Source organism: Labrus bergylta, chromosome 7, assembly GCF_963930695.1.
Source record: "Labrus bergylta chromosome 7, fLabBer1.1, whole genome shotgun sequence".
Lineage (NCBI taxonomy): Eukaryota > Metazoa > Chordata > Actinopteri > Labriformes > Labridae > Labrus > Labrus bergylta.
In genome coordinates, this window is record NC_089201.1 from 16725194 (window position 1) to 16747177 (window position 21984).

At 39.2% G+C, this 21984-nt stretch overlaps 4 protein-coding genes and 1 non-coding gene across 7 annotated transcripts; 3 read left to right on the forward strand and 2 right to left on the reverse strand.

Moving 5' to 3' along the window:
* Window positions 1–2404: 2404 nt before the first annotated feature.
* Window positions 2405–6305, forward strand: rpl27a (ribosomal protein L27a). The gene is made up of 5 exons (XM_020636538.3): window positions 2405–2470; window positions 3086–3149; window positions 3254–3329; window positions 4787–4961; window positions 6130–6305. Exons 1-5 carry the CDS (start codon window positions 2468–2470, stop codon window positions 6256–6258), a joined length of 447 nt encoding a protein of 148 aa, XP_020492194.2. The 5' UTR covers window positions 2405–2467; the 3' UTR covers window positions 6259–6305.
* LOC114920395 (small nucleolar RNA SNORA3/SNORA45 family) lies at window positions 4208–4336 on the forward strand. The gene has a single exon (XR_003808721.1). It is a non-coding gene; the product is annotated as a small nucleolar RNA SNORA3/SNORA45 family (small nucleolar RNA).
* Window positions 6306–7093: 788 nt separating the features above from the next.
* Window positions 7094–9334, forward strand: akip1 (A kinase (PRKA) interacting protein 1). Of its 2 annotated transcripts, none has more exons than XM_020636537.3 (5): window positions 7094–7204; window positions 8112–8303; window positions 8399–8473; window positions 8552–8692; window positions 8913–9334. In XM_020636537.3, the coding sequence occupies exons 2-5, from the start codon at window positions 8145–8147 to the stop codon at window positions 9060–9062; spliced, it is 525 nt and encodes a 174-aa protein (XP_020492193.2). In that variant the 5' UTR covers window positions 7094–7204; window positions 8112–8144; the 3' UTR covers window positions 9063–9334. The 2 variants fall into 2 exon arrangements, with proteins under 2 accessions (XP_020492193.2, XP_029133658.2); XM_029277825.2 differs by having other exon boundaries at window positions 7141–7197.
* Window positions 9335–9392: 58 nt separating this feature from the next.
* On the reverse strand, window positions 9393–15179 carry c7h11orf16 (chromosome 7 C11orf16 homolog). Of its 2 annotated transcripts, XM_065956900.1 has the most exons (8): window positions 14741–15179; window positions 13939–14162; window positions 13296–13658; window positions 13072–13190; window positions 11866–12019; window positions 11501–11732; window positions 10799–11278; window positions 9393–9628 (listed from the first exon to the last, which is right to left on the reverse strand). In XM_065956900.1, exons 2-8 carry the CDS (start codon window positions 14143–14145, stop codon window positions 9402–9404), a joined length of 1782 nt encoding a protein of 593 aa, XP_065812972.1. In that variant the 5' UTR covers window positions 14146–14162; window positions 14741–15179; the 3' UTR covers window positions 9393–9401. The 2 variants fall into 2 exon arrangements, with proteins under 2 accessions (XP_065812972.1, XP_065812971.1); XM_065956899.1 differs by lacking the exon at window positions 14741–15179 and having other exon boundaries at window positions 13939–14703.
* A 143-nt stretch (window positions 15180–15322) lies between these two features.
* On the reverse strand, window positions 15323–19400 carry LOC109986024 (nuclear receptor-interacting protein 3). Its single transcript, XM_020636533.3, has 7 exons — window positions 19077–19400; window positions 17720–17881; window positions 17556–17638; window positions 17320–17459; window positions 17174–17226; window positions 16220–16308; window positions 15323–16064 (listed from the first exon to the last, which is right to left on the reverse strand). Exons 1-7 carry the CDS (start codon window positions 19242–19244, stop codon window positions 16040–16042), a joined length of 720 nt encoding a protein of 239 aa, XP_020492189.2. The 5' UTR covers window positions 19245–19400; the 3' UTR covers window positions 15323–16039.
* Window positions 19401–21984: the final 2584 nt, after the last annotated feature.

The window sequence follows — 21984 nt, forward strand, 5'->3', positions numbered from 1 at the left end:
GATATGCATTGTGTTTTAGAAAGTTAAAACCGATGTTGGAAATGAAGACTTCACCACTGCATGACTTTACAGCTTCATTTTTAAAAGAGTCTGGTTGTTTTCAGAAGGTGTTTCAGGCACTTTAGCCACCTGAAAAATGGATCAGGGCACATAAATGCTTAATTTAAATCACTCCCTGCTCGTATGCCTACATGTATTGTAGCTCTTCTGTGCACTCAGGATTGAGACTGTAAGGCAAATAACAAATACTTTAATCCTAGTTCTTGCATGATTGCCACAAAGGGAAGCAAAGTTTGCAATATTAATCTTTTAACGAGGACCATGTTTCATCATGGTGAAGGAATTTGTGTCTAAGCCAACCTGTGTATGTCTAAAAGCACCACAGAGCCTGGTTTGGCTCCAGCCCTCCGTAAACAGTGTCTGCAGAGAGAGGATGTTAAAAAAAAGACAAACGAGCACAGAAACAATATCTGTCTTCATCTGGCATGCTCTGCCTGCCCCCCCTCGCTCTCTCTCTCTCTCTCTCTCTCTCTCTCTCTCTTGTTTAATGGGTAACTGCGGCTTTAAGGGATTCAGTGAGGAGTTTGAGGGTCTTTACCCTCGTCTGAATTGCATCGACATCTTCTGGCAGAGCGGCAGAAGCCTCAGAAGGCAGATAAAGCCGTTGAGAGGCCAACACACTGTTCAGTTGATATGCCCAACTCAGCTGTACACATTTCCAGCACTGTTGTCTCATTGTGTTGTATGTAAATGTGGGGTGAATAATGCAACACAGAGCTCCTGACTTGTGTTACAGCCTGCAGGGTCTGGCAGAGGTTCACTTTTCTTCAAGTTTCAAAAATTTTAAATACTAAATTCACCTCAGGGAGAGAGAGACCAAACATAGGACTCGTGTTACGACCCAGCTCTTGGGGTGGGGGGGGGGGGGGGGGGGGGGGGGGGGGGGGGGGGTGTAACATAAAAACTAGATGGAGATGGAGTCAAATTGTGACACAACAGCAAATAAGTGAGGCAGAAAGGACCAAGTGCTGCTCAAATCAATAACACGAGGACTCTAAGTAAAACGTGCTTTCTAATTAGTGAAGAGGAATGAACATAACACCTAACTAAGAATGCTCACTTACCAAACAAAACAACAAATGAACAGCACCCTAAACAACGCGAGAGTTCTATGAATAAGGAGGAAAGACAACAAGAGGCACAGTGGGCGAGCTGAAAACAAAATAAGCTGCGAGCCCAGACTGTCGAGCTGGCCAAGCTTCTTAAAGGTGCTCTCCTCTGATTGGTTTGCTGCGGCTGCATACCAATCAGGGCTCACCAGCAGCAGCAGCAGCAGCAGCACAGGTGAACGATATCTGTCCTGGAGAGTACACACACACACACACACACACACACACACACACACACACACACACACACACACACACACACACACACACACACACACACACACACACACACACACACACACACACACACACACACACACACACACACACACACACACACACACACACACACAGAACTGTTCTGTGCAGAGGCTAAGCCAAGTTAAGATTGTTTCTTGCAGGTATTCATTATTTTGACTTGATTACATGAGGTTGGACACCGTGTGTAAGAAGTGAGAGTACAGTGGGAAATATCAAACTATTCATTCTAGACCTTCACTATAAATGCTTGTGTAGTAGAAGAAGTTTGCAGTTGTTTGTACTTTACACCATTTGAACTTCATTAATGTAACAAGCCCCAAGGAAGTTCAAGAAGGTCCTGGGAATGTGGAGAAAAGCACCAGGAAAAGCTCAAAGTGACTTTTTCTGCTTTTACTCTGTCTCCCTCTGCTGGTGTTTAAATGTCACTTTCAAGCTGGAGAAGGAACAAACATGTTGTACTGAAGTTTTAACTGCTTTTATGCCTTCTACATAAGAGGCTCCTCTGTGAATAAAACTCTTAATTCAGTAAAACTTACTTTGACCATGTGTCACAGAATAATCACATTTTGGATTATGTTTGAAGTATACATGTTTTTAAAAAAATTCCTCAGAATGCAGGGAAATACATTTCTGGTGTTAAAAATGTTCTGGGGAGATGTCCAATTTAATTATGTTCTTTTACCAAATTGTTTCCTGAAAAAAAAAAATTCTGCCCAATTCTGTACACAAGCCCAAAAAGTTATAACCCCTGCTCTAGCCTACTACATTATACAAAACATATTTACACAGCTCATACGTATCATTGATTAACTGATGTTAACGTAGGCTTCTTGTTTCATTTTTATACATCACATTTTATCAAATTAAATGGCATTATTTCTAGTATTGCGTAGTACATTTCGCTGAAACTCACTCTATGCCGCCATCAATCACTGGGCGTCGCTGTGGATTCCTTATCACTCTTATTGCTATGAGCCAAATCTCGCACAAAACCGCGTGATCTCCAAATCCCGTTCCTCTTTCAACTAGCCTCCGAGATGGTAGGTGCTATCATGTATCTCTTGGCTGAGAAATTGCGTTAAATCTATGCCCATCCTTGTTCAGTTTTACTGTAAACTATCATCCAAACGTGGCTAATGTTTCATACATGTCCTATAGTCATCTACTGGACGGTTTTGACGTGACTTACTAATATTTTAGCTGTTTATGAGCGATTTAGTGTGTGATGGTTCGGCTCTCCTGGGCCCATGGCTGCAGCAGCAGTCACCCACATTGTATACGTGTAGTTTCATACGTGAAATAACCGCGTACTATAACCCCTCTGTTGTCCACACAAACGTGACAATGTGAGCTGAGGTTGTAACCTTAAGTTATAGTTCATTCTGTTGGACTAGTGTGAGGTTTACCGGTAAATACAGTTCAGTTAGCATTAGCATCCAGAGCGGCTAAGCAGCATGAAGGCACTCAGTCACTTCATGTAATTGTTCAGCAGGCACTTTGTTTTAAAGCCTGCAGATATCTGTTGCAGCCTAAAATCATCGCTGATATTGTTCAGTACTCAATTCGGTTGTTGTTTCATCTTAGTGAAGAAGTCACTTGAGATAAGACCATTTGACTGATGAAGTTACTAACAAATATTAAACCTTTGTTGACAGCCGACCAAGTTGACCAAGACTAGGAAGCTCCGAGGTCATGTCAGCCACGGACATGGTCGTATTGGTGAGTTTTGTCTTACCTGTGCACAGGTGGTCTCAGCAGCTACGTCGCATTTGTTACAGTGTTCATGGGATATGTGGGTAACCTTCATTTTTTCCATCCCACAGGCAAGCACAGAAAGCATCCTGGAGGTCGTGGTAATGCTGGTGGTATGCATCACCACAGAATCAACTTCGACAAATAGTAAGTTCTGCTGAGCATGTTGAGATATCAGTAGGTGGTGTGATGGAGTTAATGGTGCGCAGACAGCATGTTAATGGGCTTGTGTTAAACTTCTAGGCTGTTGTAGGTGTATATGTAAAGATTATATGCTCCTCAGTGAATGCATTAACAGTCTCCTGTTCTCTAATGCGTTCATAATGCTTTGTCCAAGTTTTACGTTTTGGGAAGTTACCTTCAGAGCAATGCTCATGGATTAGAATTGAGTTGGACAATGTTTTGGACCTTTTTTTTTTTAGTAGTCTTTCTATATCTTTTTGGTGGTGGTGTATTTTCACTGTGTTGGTGCTGTTCTAGTCAGTTTAGTTACCCTTAATGAGTGCGTTTACATGCTACACGATACACTTTATTGACGCCTTGGGCACATTTGTCTTGGACTCAATGTGCTGCAAACATGCAGCTGCTTCCACTATAATAAACAAATAAAAACAATAGAAACATGTAATGTATCTTGAATAGGCTACTTGACTGTTGGCGTCCTGTGGCCTGTTCACCACAGGCTTTAATCTGTCACTTTTCGATGCTTTCTCCTATCTAAACTCCCAATTGTAATGAAGTTCTTCATTACAGAGAGACAGAACTTTGTTTCTTTGTAGCTTCAGAAGTAAGACACACTTGTTGCGGCAGCCATGTTTGTTTGTTTGTTTTTTACGTCACTTGGCTCAGGCCATGCCAGCACAGGGCGTTGTAAGGCATATACGACACTGCATTTCTCAAAATTGGGATACTTGTCCTGGTTTGGTAATTGGGATGATGTTTATTTGCACAAACACAAAAATGGGCTATTATCAAAACACATTGCAAACTAGGATACTCAAGTCCATGCAAACACACTCAATGTTGTAGAGACTAGAGTCTCACCCTGACACAAATCATTGTCTTGGTGTGCTTGAGTCCTCTTAGATTGAAGACTGGTCCTATTCACCGACTGGCTTATTGTAGGCCAGTCACCCACATGGGCAGTTACAAATGGGTTTTTCTTTATCATTATGCTGTTTCTGTATTGATGCTAGGGTCGCATTAAATCAGAATTAGACCGCGTCAGAGGAGTCCACTAATAGGAAGAAGGGATTTGAATTGAACCTGGTGAAGTTATTTGTTAAAGGGACGTTGGGAATGTGAATGAATACTGCCAATGCAGTTTAATTTGGCTGCATAATGTGTTAAATTGACATGATAATTTTAGACCTCAATGTTTAGAAATGTCTTGGACTCAAAAAAAAAAAAAAAAAACACCAATCATGTTCTCCATGAACATTTTTCATCTGGGCTAGAGAAATGTATGAGATGAAAGTTACTTTGACATTATTCAGATTCAGTAATTAGTAATCACAGTGCTAACAAACACTTCCTAAGGTCATCTCTTATCTCTGACCCTGCATACACAGAAATTAACCTTTGTCCCCCCTGTGTCTCCTCAGCCATCCGGGGTACTTTGGAAAGGTGGGTATGAGACATTATCACCTGAAGAGGAACACAACCCACTGCCCCACCATCAACCTGGACAAGCTGTGGACTCTTGTAAGCGAGCAGACCAGGCTCAACTATGCCAAGAAACCAGAGGGACCTGCCCCCATCATTGATGCTGTGCGCGCTGTAAGTATTGGGCCTTTTTTTTAATTCCCAAGGAAATGTTTTTGTCTCCCACTTCTTACTTTCAAAGAGGTAGTGGCTGGAGTTTGGGTTAGTTTAAGACTGAATAATGTTTGTTCTTGTCAAAGAACAAGCTGATGTTTTTTTTGCAAACTGGAATCAATGCTTTTCTAAAGACTGAAGATAATACTGATGCAAAGAAAGGAATAAAGTTGCTAAAACAGTTGAGTTAGTCACACTTATCCTCTAGTTGTACAAAATAAAAACCTCAAAATTGCCATGGCCAACCTTTTTTTTTTTTTTTTTTTTTTTTTTTTTTTTAAATCAAGTTTGGATGGTTTTTATCTGCATTTGTGGTTGAAACATTTACAGCACCCATGATTCTGTCTGCCCGGTGGTTGCAGACATTACATACTGTACGTTTTCAAAAGACAGCTGTGTGGTTGTACAAAAAGGGTTTTCTGTTTTATTTTTACTTTTAGTGCGCTCCATTTCTGATATATGCAATGTTTACTATTTTTATTTAGTCTCTCTATGATTGATGTTTTTGGTTGTCTCATCTGTCATGTGAGAACTCAGTTCCCAATTTGACTCCGTTTGGTGTTTTTCTTCCCCAAACTTGGATCAATATAAGCCTGAATGAGTGGTTTCTGTGCCAAATAACTGTTGGTGCAAAATCTAAACATATACTTGCCTCAACAGAACAGAACCATATTTTGAATTAATCAAAACACATTAATCATGTGTATCTGTCAATAAGATAATTTGATATTACTAAACTTTGTGTTCGATGAAGGCTTTTCGTACCTGTGTTAATATGAACATTTTCTCTGTAGGAAGGCTTTATGTAATGATGCTTCGCAGAGCCTATTGGACACATTTACTACATTTGTTGCTGGTGATTTGATTCAATTCATGCATTTTAATGAATACAAGGTAGACTTGTATATTATTTTTCTCTTGATCCAGTTTAGCTTCAGATTGTTTTGCTGATAGTAAAATCGTGAATGAAGACTAACCGTCATTCATTTGGATTTATTAACTGCAGATAAAGAATGACTCCCAAAATGGAGAAAATACTGCAGCATTACTTCATGTAGATGCTCTTTCTCTGGAGATGTATGTGGTTATCTGGTTGCACTAATCCTACTTTTCTTGGTTCTTTTTTTAGGGCTACTACAAAGTTCTGGGCAAAGGCAAGCTGCCCAAGCAGCCTGTGATCGTCAAGGCCAAGTTCTTCAGCCGACGGGCAGAGGAGAAGATCAAGGCAGCAGGAGGAGCTTGTGTGCTGATGGCATAATGCTCTTGTCAGTCTGTTTTTGCAAAAATAAAATGTATAAATGGGAACTATGTTTGTCATGTCTCATTTTAAATACCTCTTTTATGTGACAGTTATAGTTTGTGCAACAGCGTCTGCTACTTAAATATACATTTAGAGTTTACGGTTATTGACCAAATAAGCTTATGGTCGATTGATGTAATAAATCTGCAAAGTAGGATTCAAGAGATACTAGTGGGAGGGAAATACAGCAATAGTATTTTTTGGAGGGAATCATGAAACCTTGACCTGAACTTTTCAATAAAACTATTTCTGCCTGGTCTCAAAGTGGGTCCAGCTGATGTCCTTTTACTGAGCTGTTTAATTCAAAGCTTCAACAAAACTACAGAGAAAATAATACTGCTAAAATCGGAAAATATTAATACTGACCTTACTTAAGGAAATGGTGTTGGCATTTACTGTCCCTTTAGCCCTCAGACTTTGACCCATTGCACACTCGATACAGTGACCAACAATGATTGTTAATTTGCCTCACACACACGTAAGAGTATGAAAGCAGTCCTGACCAATGAGTCCCTTTTTGTTTGTTGTCTTCCTTTTGTTGAGTCTTAAGGCTGAAACATATCCAGAATCTGGAGATTGGAGACAATTGTATACTGAATAATGACCCCCAAGGATTATTCTTTTAAATCAGAAAGTTATATAGCGAAAATACGAATTTGTTAATGAAAAAAATCAATTTATTTTCAATTCAATTTATTTGCTTGAAAATGTCGAGAAATGTAGTTTTAAATGATAGCAATTCGAAACAGTTTATCAGATTAAATGAAACCCCTGTTTGACTGAACCACCTCTAGGGGGGCGGGGTTTAACATGCAGGATTTCCTGTACCGTCATTTGAAAACAGCGTTACCACGGCTCTAGTCAGCTGAACTTGGCAGGGGAGGCAGGCTTAATGAGGTGATATGTGAGTATTGCATTATATCTCTAAACTAGGTGCTGTTTGCCCCGAAAGCTTGTGTGTGTATGTGTGTGCGACCACCTGCTGAAACGCCCGGTGGTCCGTGTGTAAACAGGTAAACAAGTAACTAATCTCCTCACCAGAGATGTGTTGACACCGCGCGTGGAACACTGACGTTAACAAAACGTAAACATGTGAACGTGCAGTTAGAACTTTATGACGTACGGCTGTTCTAGGTGAGCACGCGAGGCGACGTTCAAGTTTTGCAGTAGGTGAAAGTGAAATCTGTCCGCTCTCTACTTCTGGAGGGTTAATCTTCACGCATGCGCAGTGTGTAAAATGCGGTTGGTAGTTTGTGTACAATATGAACATGATTGACTCATTTAAATTTGCCTCAGTGATTGGATAAAAAGCTCCCTGTAGACGTCATTAAGGTTCAGGCCTATGTTAATTTAGGGTCAAACTTAAAGGAAACATTTATTAGTATTTACTTTGTATTTTTTGGGGGCTTTTTTCTTTGAGAGACAGGGCAGTGGATAGATTTGCACTAACTGCATGCATTAGTATTTAACAAATTTTTAAAGATTACAAAACAGCAGCCCATTAGTAATGTGGTGAAGAGGTAAAAAAAAAGTGTATCTTGTGACTGAGAGTCAGAAGCAAGGTGAACTTTAAACCTGCATGTTTGAACTAAACATATGTTTAGTTTCATATCTATCCAATTAAAAACAACAGTTAATGGTCATGCTAAGAAACTGGGACCAATTATTTTTTAACATTAGTCCTTTAATTTAAGTATCAATTTAGAAAATATACATATTTTTTAAATCAAACCCACTCTTTCGAGCCTTCATGCATAGCATTAAAGGAAAATTGACATTGATGAATTGCTGTCTGCTCTTTTTAATCTCAGGTGAAGGTCTTCTAAGTTTAGTTTGACTTGTTCATGGCAAGCCAAGCCTGGCTGGAGTCCTCTCTGCGGCGCTCTGCCACTCTGGGCCTGGAGGTGCTGGAGCGGGCCTCCAGGCGGAGTGTGGACTGGACAAGCACTAGAGCATCCCAGACCTCCACTGCTATAGAAGAGGACGCACAAATCCCAGTCAAGGTGGCTTCATGTTCTCTGTATATTAACTCCAACCAACAGTTTATATTGTGACTCTTTTGTAACAACTCCTGTCAAATGCTCCTTTCACTATCCAGGACGCACACATAGAGCTCGATGATGTCTTTGCATCCATCGCAGGGCTTATGGTACAGACGACCTATCAGTGCAAGGTCAGCGACTATTAACCATCTCTCTTGTGCTTTAAGCTACAAACATGGACTAACATGTGAATGTCGTCTGTGCTGCAGAAGTTTTATGGGTCTGGATGTTGCACCGAGCCCACTGAAACTGAAAGGAGCCATGTGTGCAGGTTCCACACACGGCAGGCTGCTGGGTCAACAAAACCTGCACTGTCAACCAGAAAACATGAAAAGGCCCCACACAGCAAGGTAGCAACACATTTCTTTCAGTTACGAGCTATGAGCTTGTTTGTTTTAATTGCTTATTAATTGTTAAAACTTTTGTGGAGGCAGCTGAATGTGTGCAGCATTGAAGACCAAGACAAAAACAGATATAACAAAGCGTAACGTCACCTTCACTCTCCAGCTGTGTCGGTCGGTTAAGGATAAAGTAAAATCTTCCAAATGTGATTCTCATTCTCCTCCTCAGGCTCCTGAGCCTGCAGCCGATGAAGATTTCTACATCGAGGTTTCTCCAGGGACGTACGTCATCACTGCCAGCGTGCCGGAGTCCCAGCAGCAGACACAGCTGGTCCGCCTCAAAGCTGGAGAGAGCATCAACCTCACCTTTAACCTCTGACGTCTCACATGATCAAAGCAGTCAATAACTAAACCAAACAAAGCTAACCTATCTGTGTGTTTATTGCCTGTTTATACACATATTTTTGCTTCAAGAGTTTACATTTTACTTTGCTATCAAAGTTTTTTAATTGCTTGATATAGAAGCCATATTTTTATTACATTATACCGGAGTGTTTATCATGTAGATTGTATACATATAATAATGCACTATAATTTTTATTTCCTGCACTAAAGCCACATCAGTGTATGAATAAAGTATTTTTTATTAAAGTCTTGTTTGTGTTTTCCAACTCTACGGTTAAATGATAATGTTTTTATTTGTTTTACACGTGATGAATCAGGTGTAAACAGCCGGAGCATTGTTGGCAGAAAATGGCCGCAGTCCAGCCGGTGGTCGAGGTTTGAAGTTGGTTGTTCCAAAAACATCTCTGACGTTCGCTCTTCTTCCTTTAGCACCAGGAAGTGACAGAAACAGAGAGCTGTGATTGGGCGAGGCGCTTATCTGAGGGACAGGGAAGCTGAACCTCAGAGGTTGTGATGTCTTCTTTGGCACTGCTGCGCTCCCTGCAGGAAGATACAGAAATACATCCACATGTGTAGGTAGGGTTAATGAAGAGTATGAAGGGCCCATAAGACTAGACAAATCTTCATATTTCGAAATCAGGGACAGACAGAGAGAGAGATTGGGGAATTACATAAAGGGAGGAGCCACAGGTCGGAATCTAACCCGGGCCATCAGCATTGAGGAGAGCAGAGGACAGCCTCCGTATTTTGGGCGCGCAATAACAACTAGGCTAACAGTGCCTCTTCTCTTTTTTACATTTTTTTTTTTTTTTTCAGTTTTAACATACTGGGGGGAAACTGTTAACCCTTCTGGCCACGATAAATAAGGTTTATGGCCAAGTGTGGGAAATGGATTTCAATTTTAAGATTAAACACTTTCTGACTTGATTAGCAGAATAAAAAAATATTCCATAAATAAAAAGTGCAACCTGAGCTTACAGTCAACATCAGTTTAAACAGAACTCAAAGGTCACTATTTTTGTGGTGTATCAAGTGTATTTCTCACCCATCCTCCAGTCCTGTGTTGTTTTGAAATATTAAATCTAATAGTTCATGCTGAGCAGCAGAGTCAGATATTAGTCAGCTTTTAAAAGTCACATATTATGCAAATACACTTCACCATGTTTCTCTAACACTAACATGTGTCTCTAGTCTGTCAACAAACCCCCCCAATCATGAGAAAAGTCCATCCTCTCCGTCTTTTGTCCTGCTCCACTTTTCAGAAAATGTGTGCTCAAACAGGCCGTTTGGAGCTTTTCCCTTCATGACATCACAAAGGGCAGGAACCCCTCCCCCAGGTGGGTGACACTCCCACAGCTAGGTGTTTGTTCTGCCCTCTGAGTCTGCCTTTTCAACCCTAAACAATTGGTCATGGTGCAAGAAAGCAATTGGCACCCAAGCCCTTCCAGAGAGGTAGGGTCAGACACAGCTCATTTACATTTAAAGCTACAGACACAGAAACAGCCTGTTCTGAGCAGGGCTGAAATAGAAGGGTTTAAAGGCATGATCAAATACAGGATCAGAGTGGATTTAGAACAAGAAATTTCACAGACGGTAGTTGAAAAGGTGGATAATATGTGACGTTTAATTTCTATAAAGCTCCTTCACCTGTTTAAATGTCCACAAATTAAATCAGAACTTTTGTTTTGGTCACGACGAGACATGTCTTACCTGGCTGTCTGTGCTGTGGTTCTGGTCCAGTTCTTCTCCAGTACCTCCAGGGAGGACGCTGCTGTTCGCTCCTCAGCTTCACCGCTCTGCTCTCATCCTCAGACAGAGACGAAGAGGGCGAGGGCACCTCAGGGTCATTCCTCGTTGCATCTGGATCGCTTTGTTCCACTTTTTTATCCCGCTCCGCCCTCTCAAATCCATCCGTTCTTCCAAAGCTGGACCTACACCTGTGCTGAAATGTGTTCTCACCACAGCAGGATGCAGACGGACGCCTGGAGCTGCAGAAGAGCCGGGGAGTGCAGGAGGAGCTGCGGGCACAAAGCCAGCTGCAGCACCGATCTGGAGCTTGAGTTTTCAGGATCTGGAGCTCTCTGACTATTCTGTCGTGCTGAAGGGCTGAAATGGGTGAAACCAGGCTGTGAGGAACCAGAGACACGGAGCCGTTCCACATCAACACCCGGAGGCACACAACACCGTCAACTGCAAAGACAGTGAGAGAGATTCACAGAGAAGTAGAGACTTTAGATATGTGGAAATGTTCCCTTTTTGTGAGTAATTATCTTAAGATGGTATGTTTAGATTGCAGGGTTTTGATATTTTAGTTTGGGTTGGAGATCACCGTTGCGCCTTCATCAAGTAATCAGGCTGTAACATCAGTGCATTGGGTCGTAAAAATGAACACAAACCACTTTTATCCCAAACCTCCTAAAACATCTCTGCGCTCTGTGGCGGCCATCAGTCTCCCCGGCCCGTGTCGTATCAGATCTGGTTCCCATGGTGACAGGACAGGATCACCGGGTACCAGACAGCTTGTGAGAGCTCTGGTGTGGGTCACCATGTCGAGGGAGCAGGCCAACTGTCTCTGGGAGGGGACGAACCCCAAACCGGGGCTTCCTGGGTGGTCAAACTCAACAATCCAAACTCCAGCGCAGCCCTGAGGTTTGACACACAGGAAGAAGAGACAATGTTATAGTTCCTCCTGGGTCACTCTACATGGTAAAACATTAAGATTTAAACTTAAAAATGACTATGACTATGAAGTGTAATATAACCCCAGCATGTTTTACCTGCACCTGCTGTATCAAAGCGCCCAAGTAATAAAGACCATCCATCTCCCTCCGGGCCAGAACTCTGCATCCTGGGTAAAACTGCTGACCGCTCAGGGTTAGACCGGGCTGCAAGAAGGAGGAACATGGCTGGAGAGGATTACCCAGACTGCACCTGGGAGACGTCAGAAAACAACTGATGTTTTGTTGTGCTTTGGTGTGGTTTTCGTTTAACACCATACAGAACCACAACCAAAAAAATAATAATACTGGCACTCCCCGTTATCTGTTTATCAAGACGTTATCAGTTTGGACCTTTCAGAGAACAGGATGCATGGTGCTAAAGAGGAAACTGTATCATCCTGTACAAGAGCCCAAAGTAAAAGAACTAAAAATCATGTGAATTGTGAATCATATCGACCTTTATACATCTGATTTTTTTACATTCCCGTTTATCTAATAACTGAACACACATCCGTCTGGGGATCTTTTTAAAATGTATATACTGTATGTGATGGGATGTTGTGGGCATCACCTTTAGTTTAGTTTTGTAAAAAAAAGTTGGTTGTTTTGTTCTGATTGACCCAACATATTAAGCTTATGTAATTTTGATTAATATTTGTTATGAGAGTTATTTATAAACTGGAATATTAACTAATTTGGATCACACAAAAAAAAGCAGTATATGTCAAATTTAAATCTACCATCTTTGTTTCTTAGAAAGGTTAGATGTTCAGTATCTTTCATTCAGTCATTCATTCATTTATTTCAAACCCTTAAACCTCAACCAAGGTCACACATGTTCTTTTCCTTTAGGATTACTTCAGTAAATGTTACATCATACTGTAAAACATTTTATAGTTTATAACATTAAAGTCAACTAGGGAAAACACAGCAAGCCAAAACTAAGCAGACTGCAAAACACCACAAACATCTGCATGCTCCAAAAATGTCCGAAACAGAGACAGGCTGATGTTTAGTGAAGATTTTCTAACATATGAAATGTTTAATATCTGATGATTCTGATGAAATGATTCACCTTTTTTAAACTGACTGAAGTGAAAAACATCCTCTTGATGCATGTTTAATATCATTATCATTTTTGTTAATTTGTCTATTATCAGTATTAAGGGAATTAATAATCCTTCTTATATGATGGCAGACAATGAAGTATGTCTTTCCATGAATTGTAAACAACAAACAAAAGGTGTAGCTATAGAGACCAACCTGAGCACAGGTGATGACGTGTTGTGTTGGAAGAAGACTGAAGAGGTCAGACAGAAACACTTCACTGGAGAGTCTGTTGGCGCTGATGACTGATTCTCCACAACATGCAGAGGAACTGCCTGACAACATGCACAGAGACACATCTTGTGAGCACCAAATGCGAAAAAATTTACTTCCTAAAGTGGGAACTGGACCATCTGAGGAGAACATAAGTGCATCCATACCTTCTCAAGCACTCCATTCAAACCGAATGGAATCGCATAACAGCTCCCTCTGGTGGCCTCTGTCAGACACTGCAGGTAGTCTAGTGAGTTCCTGTCCACCTGAGCACCTGAGTCCTTCAGGTAGAAGATGTTTACAGGTCGACCAGCTGCCAGGGCGGGCAGAGCTCTCAGCACGGCCTCAGGCTGGTCGGGGAGCCCCGTGCAGAGCAGGTGGATGGTGTGACAGGCCGGGTCACTGAAGGCAACACACAGGGCCGCCAGGAGGTCTCTGCCAGGGCTGCAGGTGATGGAGTGAATCCAGGACAGAGCTATGTATACTGAGTCAGGAGCACAGGGGAGCATGTGGTGGGACAAACAGGTCAGCTGTGAGGAAGGAAGAAAAAATCAGTTTCACATAAAGACAATCTCAAAAGTCAGCTCCAGGGTAATCAGCTGCAACATGGAGGTTCTACGAACAACAAGCTATCAGGATCAACAGGCAACAAACAATTATATTAAAAAAGTGAAAGTAGTCAAAATCAAGACTTAACACAGCTCTTGCATGCACATGCATTTATTCCATGAAAAAAGGGGTTTATTAATTTATGTTGTGTGGGCTTCAGTGCTGCAGGTGTTATCTATCAGTCTATCAGTCCGTCCTCACCTCTCCTGAGTACGTCATGATGTTGAATAGAGAGTCTCTGTGTGAAGCCTTCGTCAGCAGCGTCTGGATCAGAAGCCGTTTCACTGATCCCAGAACAGCTCTCATGTCCTCTGAGCTCCCCACGATGAAAGTGATGTTGCATCTTTGTTTGCCCCCAAACAGTGGAACCAGTGCAGCTTCAGAGGCCTCCATCTGTCTGGATTTCATCTCTGTGTTCCAATTTTCTGTTTTTACAGGTTTAAGCATGGTATCAAGGTTTTTATTATTCAGATAAACCAAAAAGACAAGAGACAAGGAGACAAGAGGAAACAAGATAAACTAAAAATATCTGCATGTTTGTGCCAGTAAAGATAATAACTTTATTTAAAGATATGTAGCCTATGTAGGCTAAATATGAACTGTCATTGTTTGTTAAAATACATATTTTGATTTGATGTGTACCTTTTTGCTGCTGTTGTGTTGCTCTATATCCCCTGAGGAGAAACCTAAGTTTTACTACTTTAATTTTTTTTTTAATTTTATAACTTTTCTTCTATAAGGGCTATATGTAACTTTGTAAAACAAAATAACATTAGGCTACATATAGCCCCTTTAAAGTTTGGAATACCAAAGACACTTTTCTATCAAATTAATAAAGACTAAAGAACTCTTCCTCGTCTTCTTACTGAAACAGAAAACAGTTTTAATGTTCATTGTCTTCACAATAAGCAGCTTAATTCTAAAAAAACAAAACTATTTTTATCCCTCTTCATCATCTAAAAGTTAAACACACAAACAAACCCAGCGGCTGCATTTACAGTACCTGCAGTTCGTTCTGTTGTTCTCAGTCAGCTGCAGACGACAACTTCCCCTCACTGTGGACGTTGGTTTCCATGGAGACGTGGCTCTTCATAGAACGTTCACCTGCCAATCAGTTGTTTGGGGGGCGTTACCAAACGTTGTTGTCATGCTACAGTTGCTATGGTAGCCTACAGCCACAGCTGAGAACGTAAACGTCCTGAATGAGGCAGGGTCTGATGTTTCACGATGGGTTCAAAAAAAAAGAAGTTTTTATTGCAAGACAACAACAGAGACGATCAGAAAAAAGTAAAGGCCAGAAAATGGGGAATATTCATGTTTTACATGTGTCCCAAACTCATATTTCACATTTTAAGAGAACAGAATTAGTATTAGGCTAATGGGTGTGTGTGTGTGTGTGTGTGTGTGTGTGTGTGTGTGTGTGTGTGTGTGTGTGTGTGTGTGTGTGTGTCTTCACTCTTTAATCATAAGGCTTCATGTGGCTGCCCTAGTTTTAGAAATAGCTAATAGATAAAATAGCACAAGGCGTAATATGTAGGCTATGTCAGTGAAAAACAAAGGGGGAAAAACGAAGAACAGAAAAATGTTCTCTTCATTTAGGATTTTATTTTTTTATTCAGTGTTGCACTTTGGCTACAGTAGAGTGATAAAACATATCAGGAGTGTCTCTATCTTTTTGTAAACATTAAAAGGCAGTGACCTTAATGCAAATACATGTTTTGTTCTAGAAAATACAGAAAACAATATTAGAAAATACTATTGCACTAAATGCAACAACTTGTGCTAAATATTTAAACTCTACTCCTGAACCATCTGTTCAACATCAACGTATTACTACAAACGTTTATTATAATAAGCGATGTACTGCACAACAATATACATTTTGCTATAAGAGCTTCAAATCACAATCTTAAAGTCTAAAGTGCTACAAGTTCTGCTAATACTTTGATTCTAGCTGCACAATACAAACTACTGTAGTGACAGCTCAGGCTACAATGAAGCTTTAAAGTGTTACTCAAGGAGCTGTTAGTTTGAGGGGGCTGCTTCTGTGCAGACTGCTGTCGGTATACAAAACAAAAACAAAGACTGTATACATATAGTGGTAATGGTAAAAACTACTGAAATCAGTGTTATTATCACTCATCTGACTTATAAATGCAATAAAGAAACAAGCTGAGTGAAAGTGAGAATGAATGAGATGAAAATTTTAAAGTCCCCCGATAAAGCGTCTAGTTGTTCTTGTGTTATTAAATAGTTGTATTGCTTTAGATCACTGTGTGTGCCAGAGGTCAGGGAGATTGAGTCACAGGTCGCTAAAGTTGTGGGAACTGTTGAACAAAAAGAAGAAAAGAAGAATTTGATGTAATAGAACTCGAAAAAAGTATGTCCTTCATACATTACTAGATTATTTAGCATGCCCTGTTGTAAATATAAATATTTTAATGTTGTAGATACTTGGCATAATAATGTAATAAAATCTTACCTTTCATTGTTTGTTTTCTTGGCAAACTGAACCTGCTCTCTCACGTTTGTCCCGAACACCAACATCTGCTTTTCAGTGTCGATAACACACTGAAAAAAAAGGAAACACAACAACACATCATGCATTATTTCTCTCTTAGTTAATCAATTCACATTCAGCCTTGTCCTCTCTTTTAAGCTAGCACTAAAACTGAAGTCATGATATAACTTAAATAGCTTTCATCTTTGTGTTTTACACAAACGGCAACCTCTGGTGTTGAAAAATGAAGCCTATGTAGAAGTGGGGGAAAAAAAGCAGTTCCTCAAATGTCCACTTGGGGCTGGCTCCAAAAGACCCGAGTGTCCCATACACACCCATTTTAAAGAGCCCATTTTTACAGCAGCAATAAACATGTTTACAACCTCGTACAAAACACGAATTTGGTCTGAATAGCTCACGTCTTTATCGGCACATACTGTTAAGGGGGGTGAATTTTTTAATCTTAACTCTTCAGTTTTGATCTTATGAAGAATATGCATTATTGAAAACAAGGGGCGTAGCTGGTCCGACTGACAAGCGTGCTTGCTGTAGCTGTTTGTACGGAGGCTAAAGGCTCGCCTTAGCTACTGCTCTTTGCAGTAACTAGGTTAGCCGAAAGTTAGTTTGAGACAGCATTTCCAATATGGCAAACCCCAATGATAGGCTTTAAAATCCGCATCAGAAACTTGGGTGACTACGTCCATGTTTATATACAGGCTGGTTTTACTAATTGGAACCCCTGGTGTTTAGTACATCTTTTTATTGTTTCATTTTTTTCATTTTTTTTACAAAAATGTAATCACTTGTCCATCCTTCTTCATATTTTCTATATGTGTTATTCATTTTTGCTGTGTGAAGCATTTTTGGTTGCATGTTTGTATGAAACATCTAAATAGTCAGTTAAATATTTAATTTCTTGAAAGCTGGATAATTTACCTTTAGTGCCTTTAATGTCTTGTAGCCCAGAGACATCAGCGGTCTGTTACTTTCTGAAAATAACAGACAATCGTATCATAATACTTCAATGCATTATATTGAATATAATGTTCATCATCAATGTTCGTTTTATTCTTCTTCCTCACCGACTATAACGAAGGAGCACATGATCCTGAGCTCTCCTATGGTGAGGCTGAGTTCTCTGATTTGTCCGTCGATGCAAAGCTTCCTCTGAAAAGGGAAACCGTTCACCTCCATTTTGTTCTCCTCAACGAGATCTTTCCAACTTTTAAGAACAAAACAAAAACAAATAAATGACTCACAAAATGCTGAATGAGATCTGACGAATAGAAATTCAAAGAGCAAATAGTGGACGTCTCACCCGGATCTCTCCACGGTCAGTGAGGACATCAGGTTCAGTTTGCAGCCGCTGTCGATCAGCAGATTTACCTCCTTTCCTAAACACTGAAAACACACAGAGGAGCTCTAAACAGAGAAGCAGGAAGACATCAAAAATACATATAAAAAACGGCATTGTTCTCCCACCTTGCAGGGCACATATATTAGATCTTCCTCCTCTTCTTCCTCGTTCTCATTTGAATTGAACTGACTTAAGTTCAGGAGCAGCTCTCTGTTGTTTAGAGTTACCATACTCCCTTGAGACAGCTTGGCCTCCAGCTGGCGCTTCTGGATGATGTGGTGCGGCTGCTGCAATAGAAATACAAAAAAACATTTCTTTAATATCGGGATAAGGCTGGATCTTAAACTCAGTCAACACAATAGTCAAAGAATGTTAGATACTCATCATTCAGGCAAACAGCAACCTGCTGTGTGGAGAAATCTACACTGTAGAGCCAACAGCTGCAGTTCCACATGTGGCCACTAGAGGCTAGCTCCAAAAGTTAGTGAACCTCCATTGAGCCCTGTATTAAAATGGCTAATTTTACAGTAGAAATAAACCTGTCTAAAGATGAGTACAGTTTTGGACACTTTTGCTAACTTGGAAACCAGCATTACATGAAGGCGTAAAGTTAAAAATAATTAGGTGCATTGTCAATTTGAGTTGCTGCTGCTAGCTGTCAGCGAAGTGTCAACTTAGTGATGTTTGTACTGTACTGTTATTTCTTATAACAGACAGTCGACTCTACAATATCTGTTTCCAGTTAGGGAAAATCTAGCATTGCTTATATGCTAGCACATTTGTGTCTGCAACACAGAGCCTGCAATGCGACATGTATATACATTTTTATTTTGGTGTACCTGTTTTATAAATTGCATGCATGATTTAGTAATTTGCACGCACATTGTGTTAGTCCTTCATGCACCAGTTATATAAATTGCATGTGTGTCACTTGCACACGTGCATTTAAGTGACTAAAACTGGTGCGCGAAATAGAACAAGCACACTTTTTTTTAAGACTATATCCATGTCACCTACTGAGCTCTGTAGGCCTACTCCACTTTAATGACCTGGCTAGCTTGTTCAGTGTCTGTCATACACATAGACTGTAAATATTAAGGTCACGCAATATTTTATTTGTGGCATGTCACAAAGAAGTCACGATTGATTTTGGATTAAAACAATCATTATTTCCCTAAAAATCTCTGCTCTCCACATGTTCAAATGGGCTATAATGAATCAGGGAAATAAATCAAAACTAGAACTTTCATTGGTTTGTTCTAAGGTGATGACGCTTAAGGCCACGAGCCCCTTTTACCTCTAACAGTGGAATTGTTAGAGGTAATCAGCCATTCCCTTTTAAATCATGATTATTCGTGTTATTGTTGTAGGTATTAAGTGTAAGGTTACACAAAGCTGCAGGAAACATTTCTTATTCAAAGAGCAAAAAAAGAAACAATAAAAGCATACAAAAAAAGACAAGGCCTGTATAAAGAGACACACCCCCTGTTTTGACGTCCCGAGCTTCTTCAGTCCATCCAAAGGCAGCAGATCAGCTGAGTCCTTATGGAGGAACTGGATCGCCTGTTTCAGCCTCCTCTGCTGCCTCAGAGAAGCAGCATCCAGGACCCCCGAGTCCCCTCGAGTCTCCTTCCGAGTCCCCTTGAACATGATGACGGGTAACACAGAGTCCAGCCGAGGCAGTGTGTGTGTGTGTGTGTGTGTGTGTGTCAGTCGCGTCTGTGCCTGTACACACCTGCGTAACAACAAGGAATCCCCGATAATGCCTAGTAGAAAAGAGGAGACACCCTCATTATGACAGATGGTCAAGCCAGACAGCTAACTATATGACTTCCGGACAACCCTTTCAAAATAAAACCTTTGTAAAAAATTATGGCAAATTATGGTTTATAGCAGACTTTAACACCTTTAATCTGACCGTTTTAAAAAGCATGTCTACTTTACTTCTCAAATATTTATCTATCTTTAGACATAGGCTGTCTCTGCATAGGGAACCGGAGAGACAAAAGTTGGTTAAAAATAGACTATCAAATATCAAATAGGCCTACCATATTTTGACAACTATTTGTTTTTACATTGTTCAATTTAAGATCTTTCAATTTGTTCTATTAAGGTTTTTTCATTTTTTTAAGGCACTTAGATGATAAACAATGGAAGTCCAATAACTCATTCTCTTGGAGAGTTTAATGAGAAAAACAATGTAAGATTTTTTTTACAAAACCAGCACCATACATGTTTAAGGTTTTTTGAGGCAAACTGAGTTAAAAAAAAAAAAAAAAAGAACAATGTTTAATCTATTCTTGTTTATGTTAACCAAAAGAGTGCAATAATATATTGAGCTCTGAGTTTTTGCATGCAGACATAGGTTATCTAAATGTCTGATATCTTACAGGTGTTCATCCCTTAACCACCCTAACATGTTTGATTGTATAGCCTGCAGCTTCAAGAACTATTTTAGGATTATTTTAGGATGATTTCCCAAATGAAAACGAATTTGAGCTTTATTTCTAATAATTGAAGCCTTTAAAGAAAACAGATTGTGAATCCTAAGTGAAAATAAGATGCCTTATAACAAAAAGAAAAACAATTCTAAGGTATGGTGGCTGCAGGCACCATATCTGCTATTAATAAATCTGTTTATTACAAATATGCTCAGTCGATTTGATCCCAAGAAAATGTTTTTAAAGACAACAAAAACCGATTCCAATCTGAAGCTTTATGATTAAGCCTCCTTATACAATTCTTTACAAACGAATTCGAGCTTTTATTTTGAAAGTGTTTTCCTGTACCTGCGTCTCCTGGCTGCTCCAACCTGCCTGAAAACTCCGGAATAAAAACGTCACTTTATTGAATCGTGACTCCTTTTGAAACAATTAGAAGTAATGTTTTGAAAGTGAGGCACTGAGATCTTTATTTGTTTTTGGATGATTGTTTACTGATGTTTCACACAAAAACAGATCATGGTACACAAAATAATATAAGACGAGATGTTATAGGCCTTTCCCTGGGCAGAGGCCTATTAAGATATGATGTTTCTATAAACTCAGCTGTATAAACATTCAACAGAAACAATTGTTGCTTGAAATACCAATTTTAGTTGGTCAGCTGAATTTTCAGCCTCGTGATGTGAAGAAATAAGCCTAATACTGATAAACAGTTTTTGTGTTTCATTGACAAAACGTCATTTTGTAATTTCAAGATTTAGTTTGAATGATTTTAGGGCATTGGTTCTCAAACTGTGGGGCACAACATCCAGGAAGGCCGATTGGCATTCGCTTACTCATCTCAGTGTGGCCCGTCTAGTCAGAACTTTAAGATTTGATGATGAACCTTAATGTTTACCTTAATGCATAATTAACTTCGTCATTCATTTTGCGCTTGTATATACTCCCTATTTTTATTTATCTTATCTAATCTATTCTGTTTAAATTTGTATTTTGTATATGACCCTCTTGTCTGTGCTGCTGCAACGCCCAAATTTCCACTCTGGGGAATAAAGTACTATACTATCCTAATGTCACACTTCTTTATTTTAGTCCTAAATAATAAACTGAGAAGATTTAAATGTTGCCAATATATGCCTAAGTTAAAAGGGTAACAATATATGTATATATAACATTATATATAAAAATGTAGATATAACATTTAAGGTAAAAAAAAAACCTGTAATCTTTAATGAAGTTATATTTTTGTCTCTTGTTTGATTACTCATCTTGATTTATCTCGTTCATGTCACTTTTCGTTTATTTTTCAAAATAATAGGCTATTTTTATGTTTTTGTCATATTTCTTATGAAAGCTCCTGTGAAGAACTTTCACTTTGTGTCCATTTTGGTAACCCTTGTAGACAACAGTCTTTGCTGATTTTTTTTAGACTACATATATGATAATATTATATATATTTTTTTTACAAAAATCTCATCTTTCCTTCAGAAGAGGATTACTGTGATCATTTTTGCTGTTGAAAATGGGAAAAAATCTATATAAATCTATCTATATGATATAGATAGATATATATGATATATCTCTATATCATATATCGTATATATCTATATTGTATATATCTATATCATATATCTCTATATTATATATATCTATATCGTATATATCTGTATTATATATCTATATCATATATCTCTATATCATATATATCTATATCATATATCTCTATATCATATATATCTATATTGTATATATCTATATCATATATATCTATATTGTATATATCTATATTATATATCTCTGTATCATATATATCTATATTGTATATATCTATATCATATATATCTATATTGTATATATCTATATTATATATATCTATATTATATATATCTATATCGTATATATCTGTATTATATATCTATATTATATATCTCTATATTATATATCTC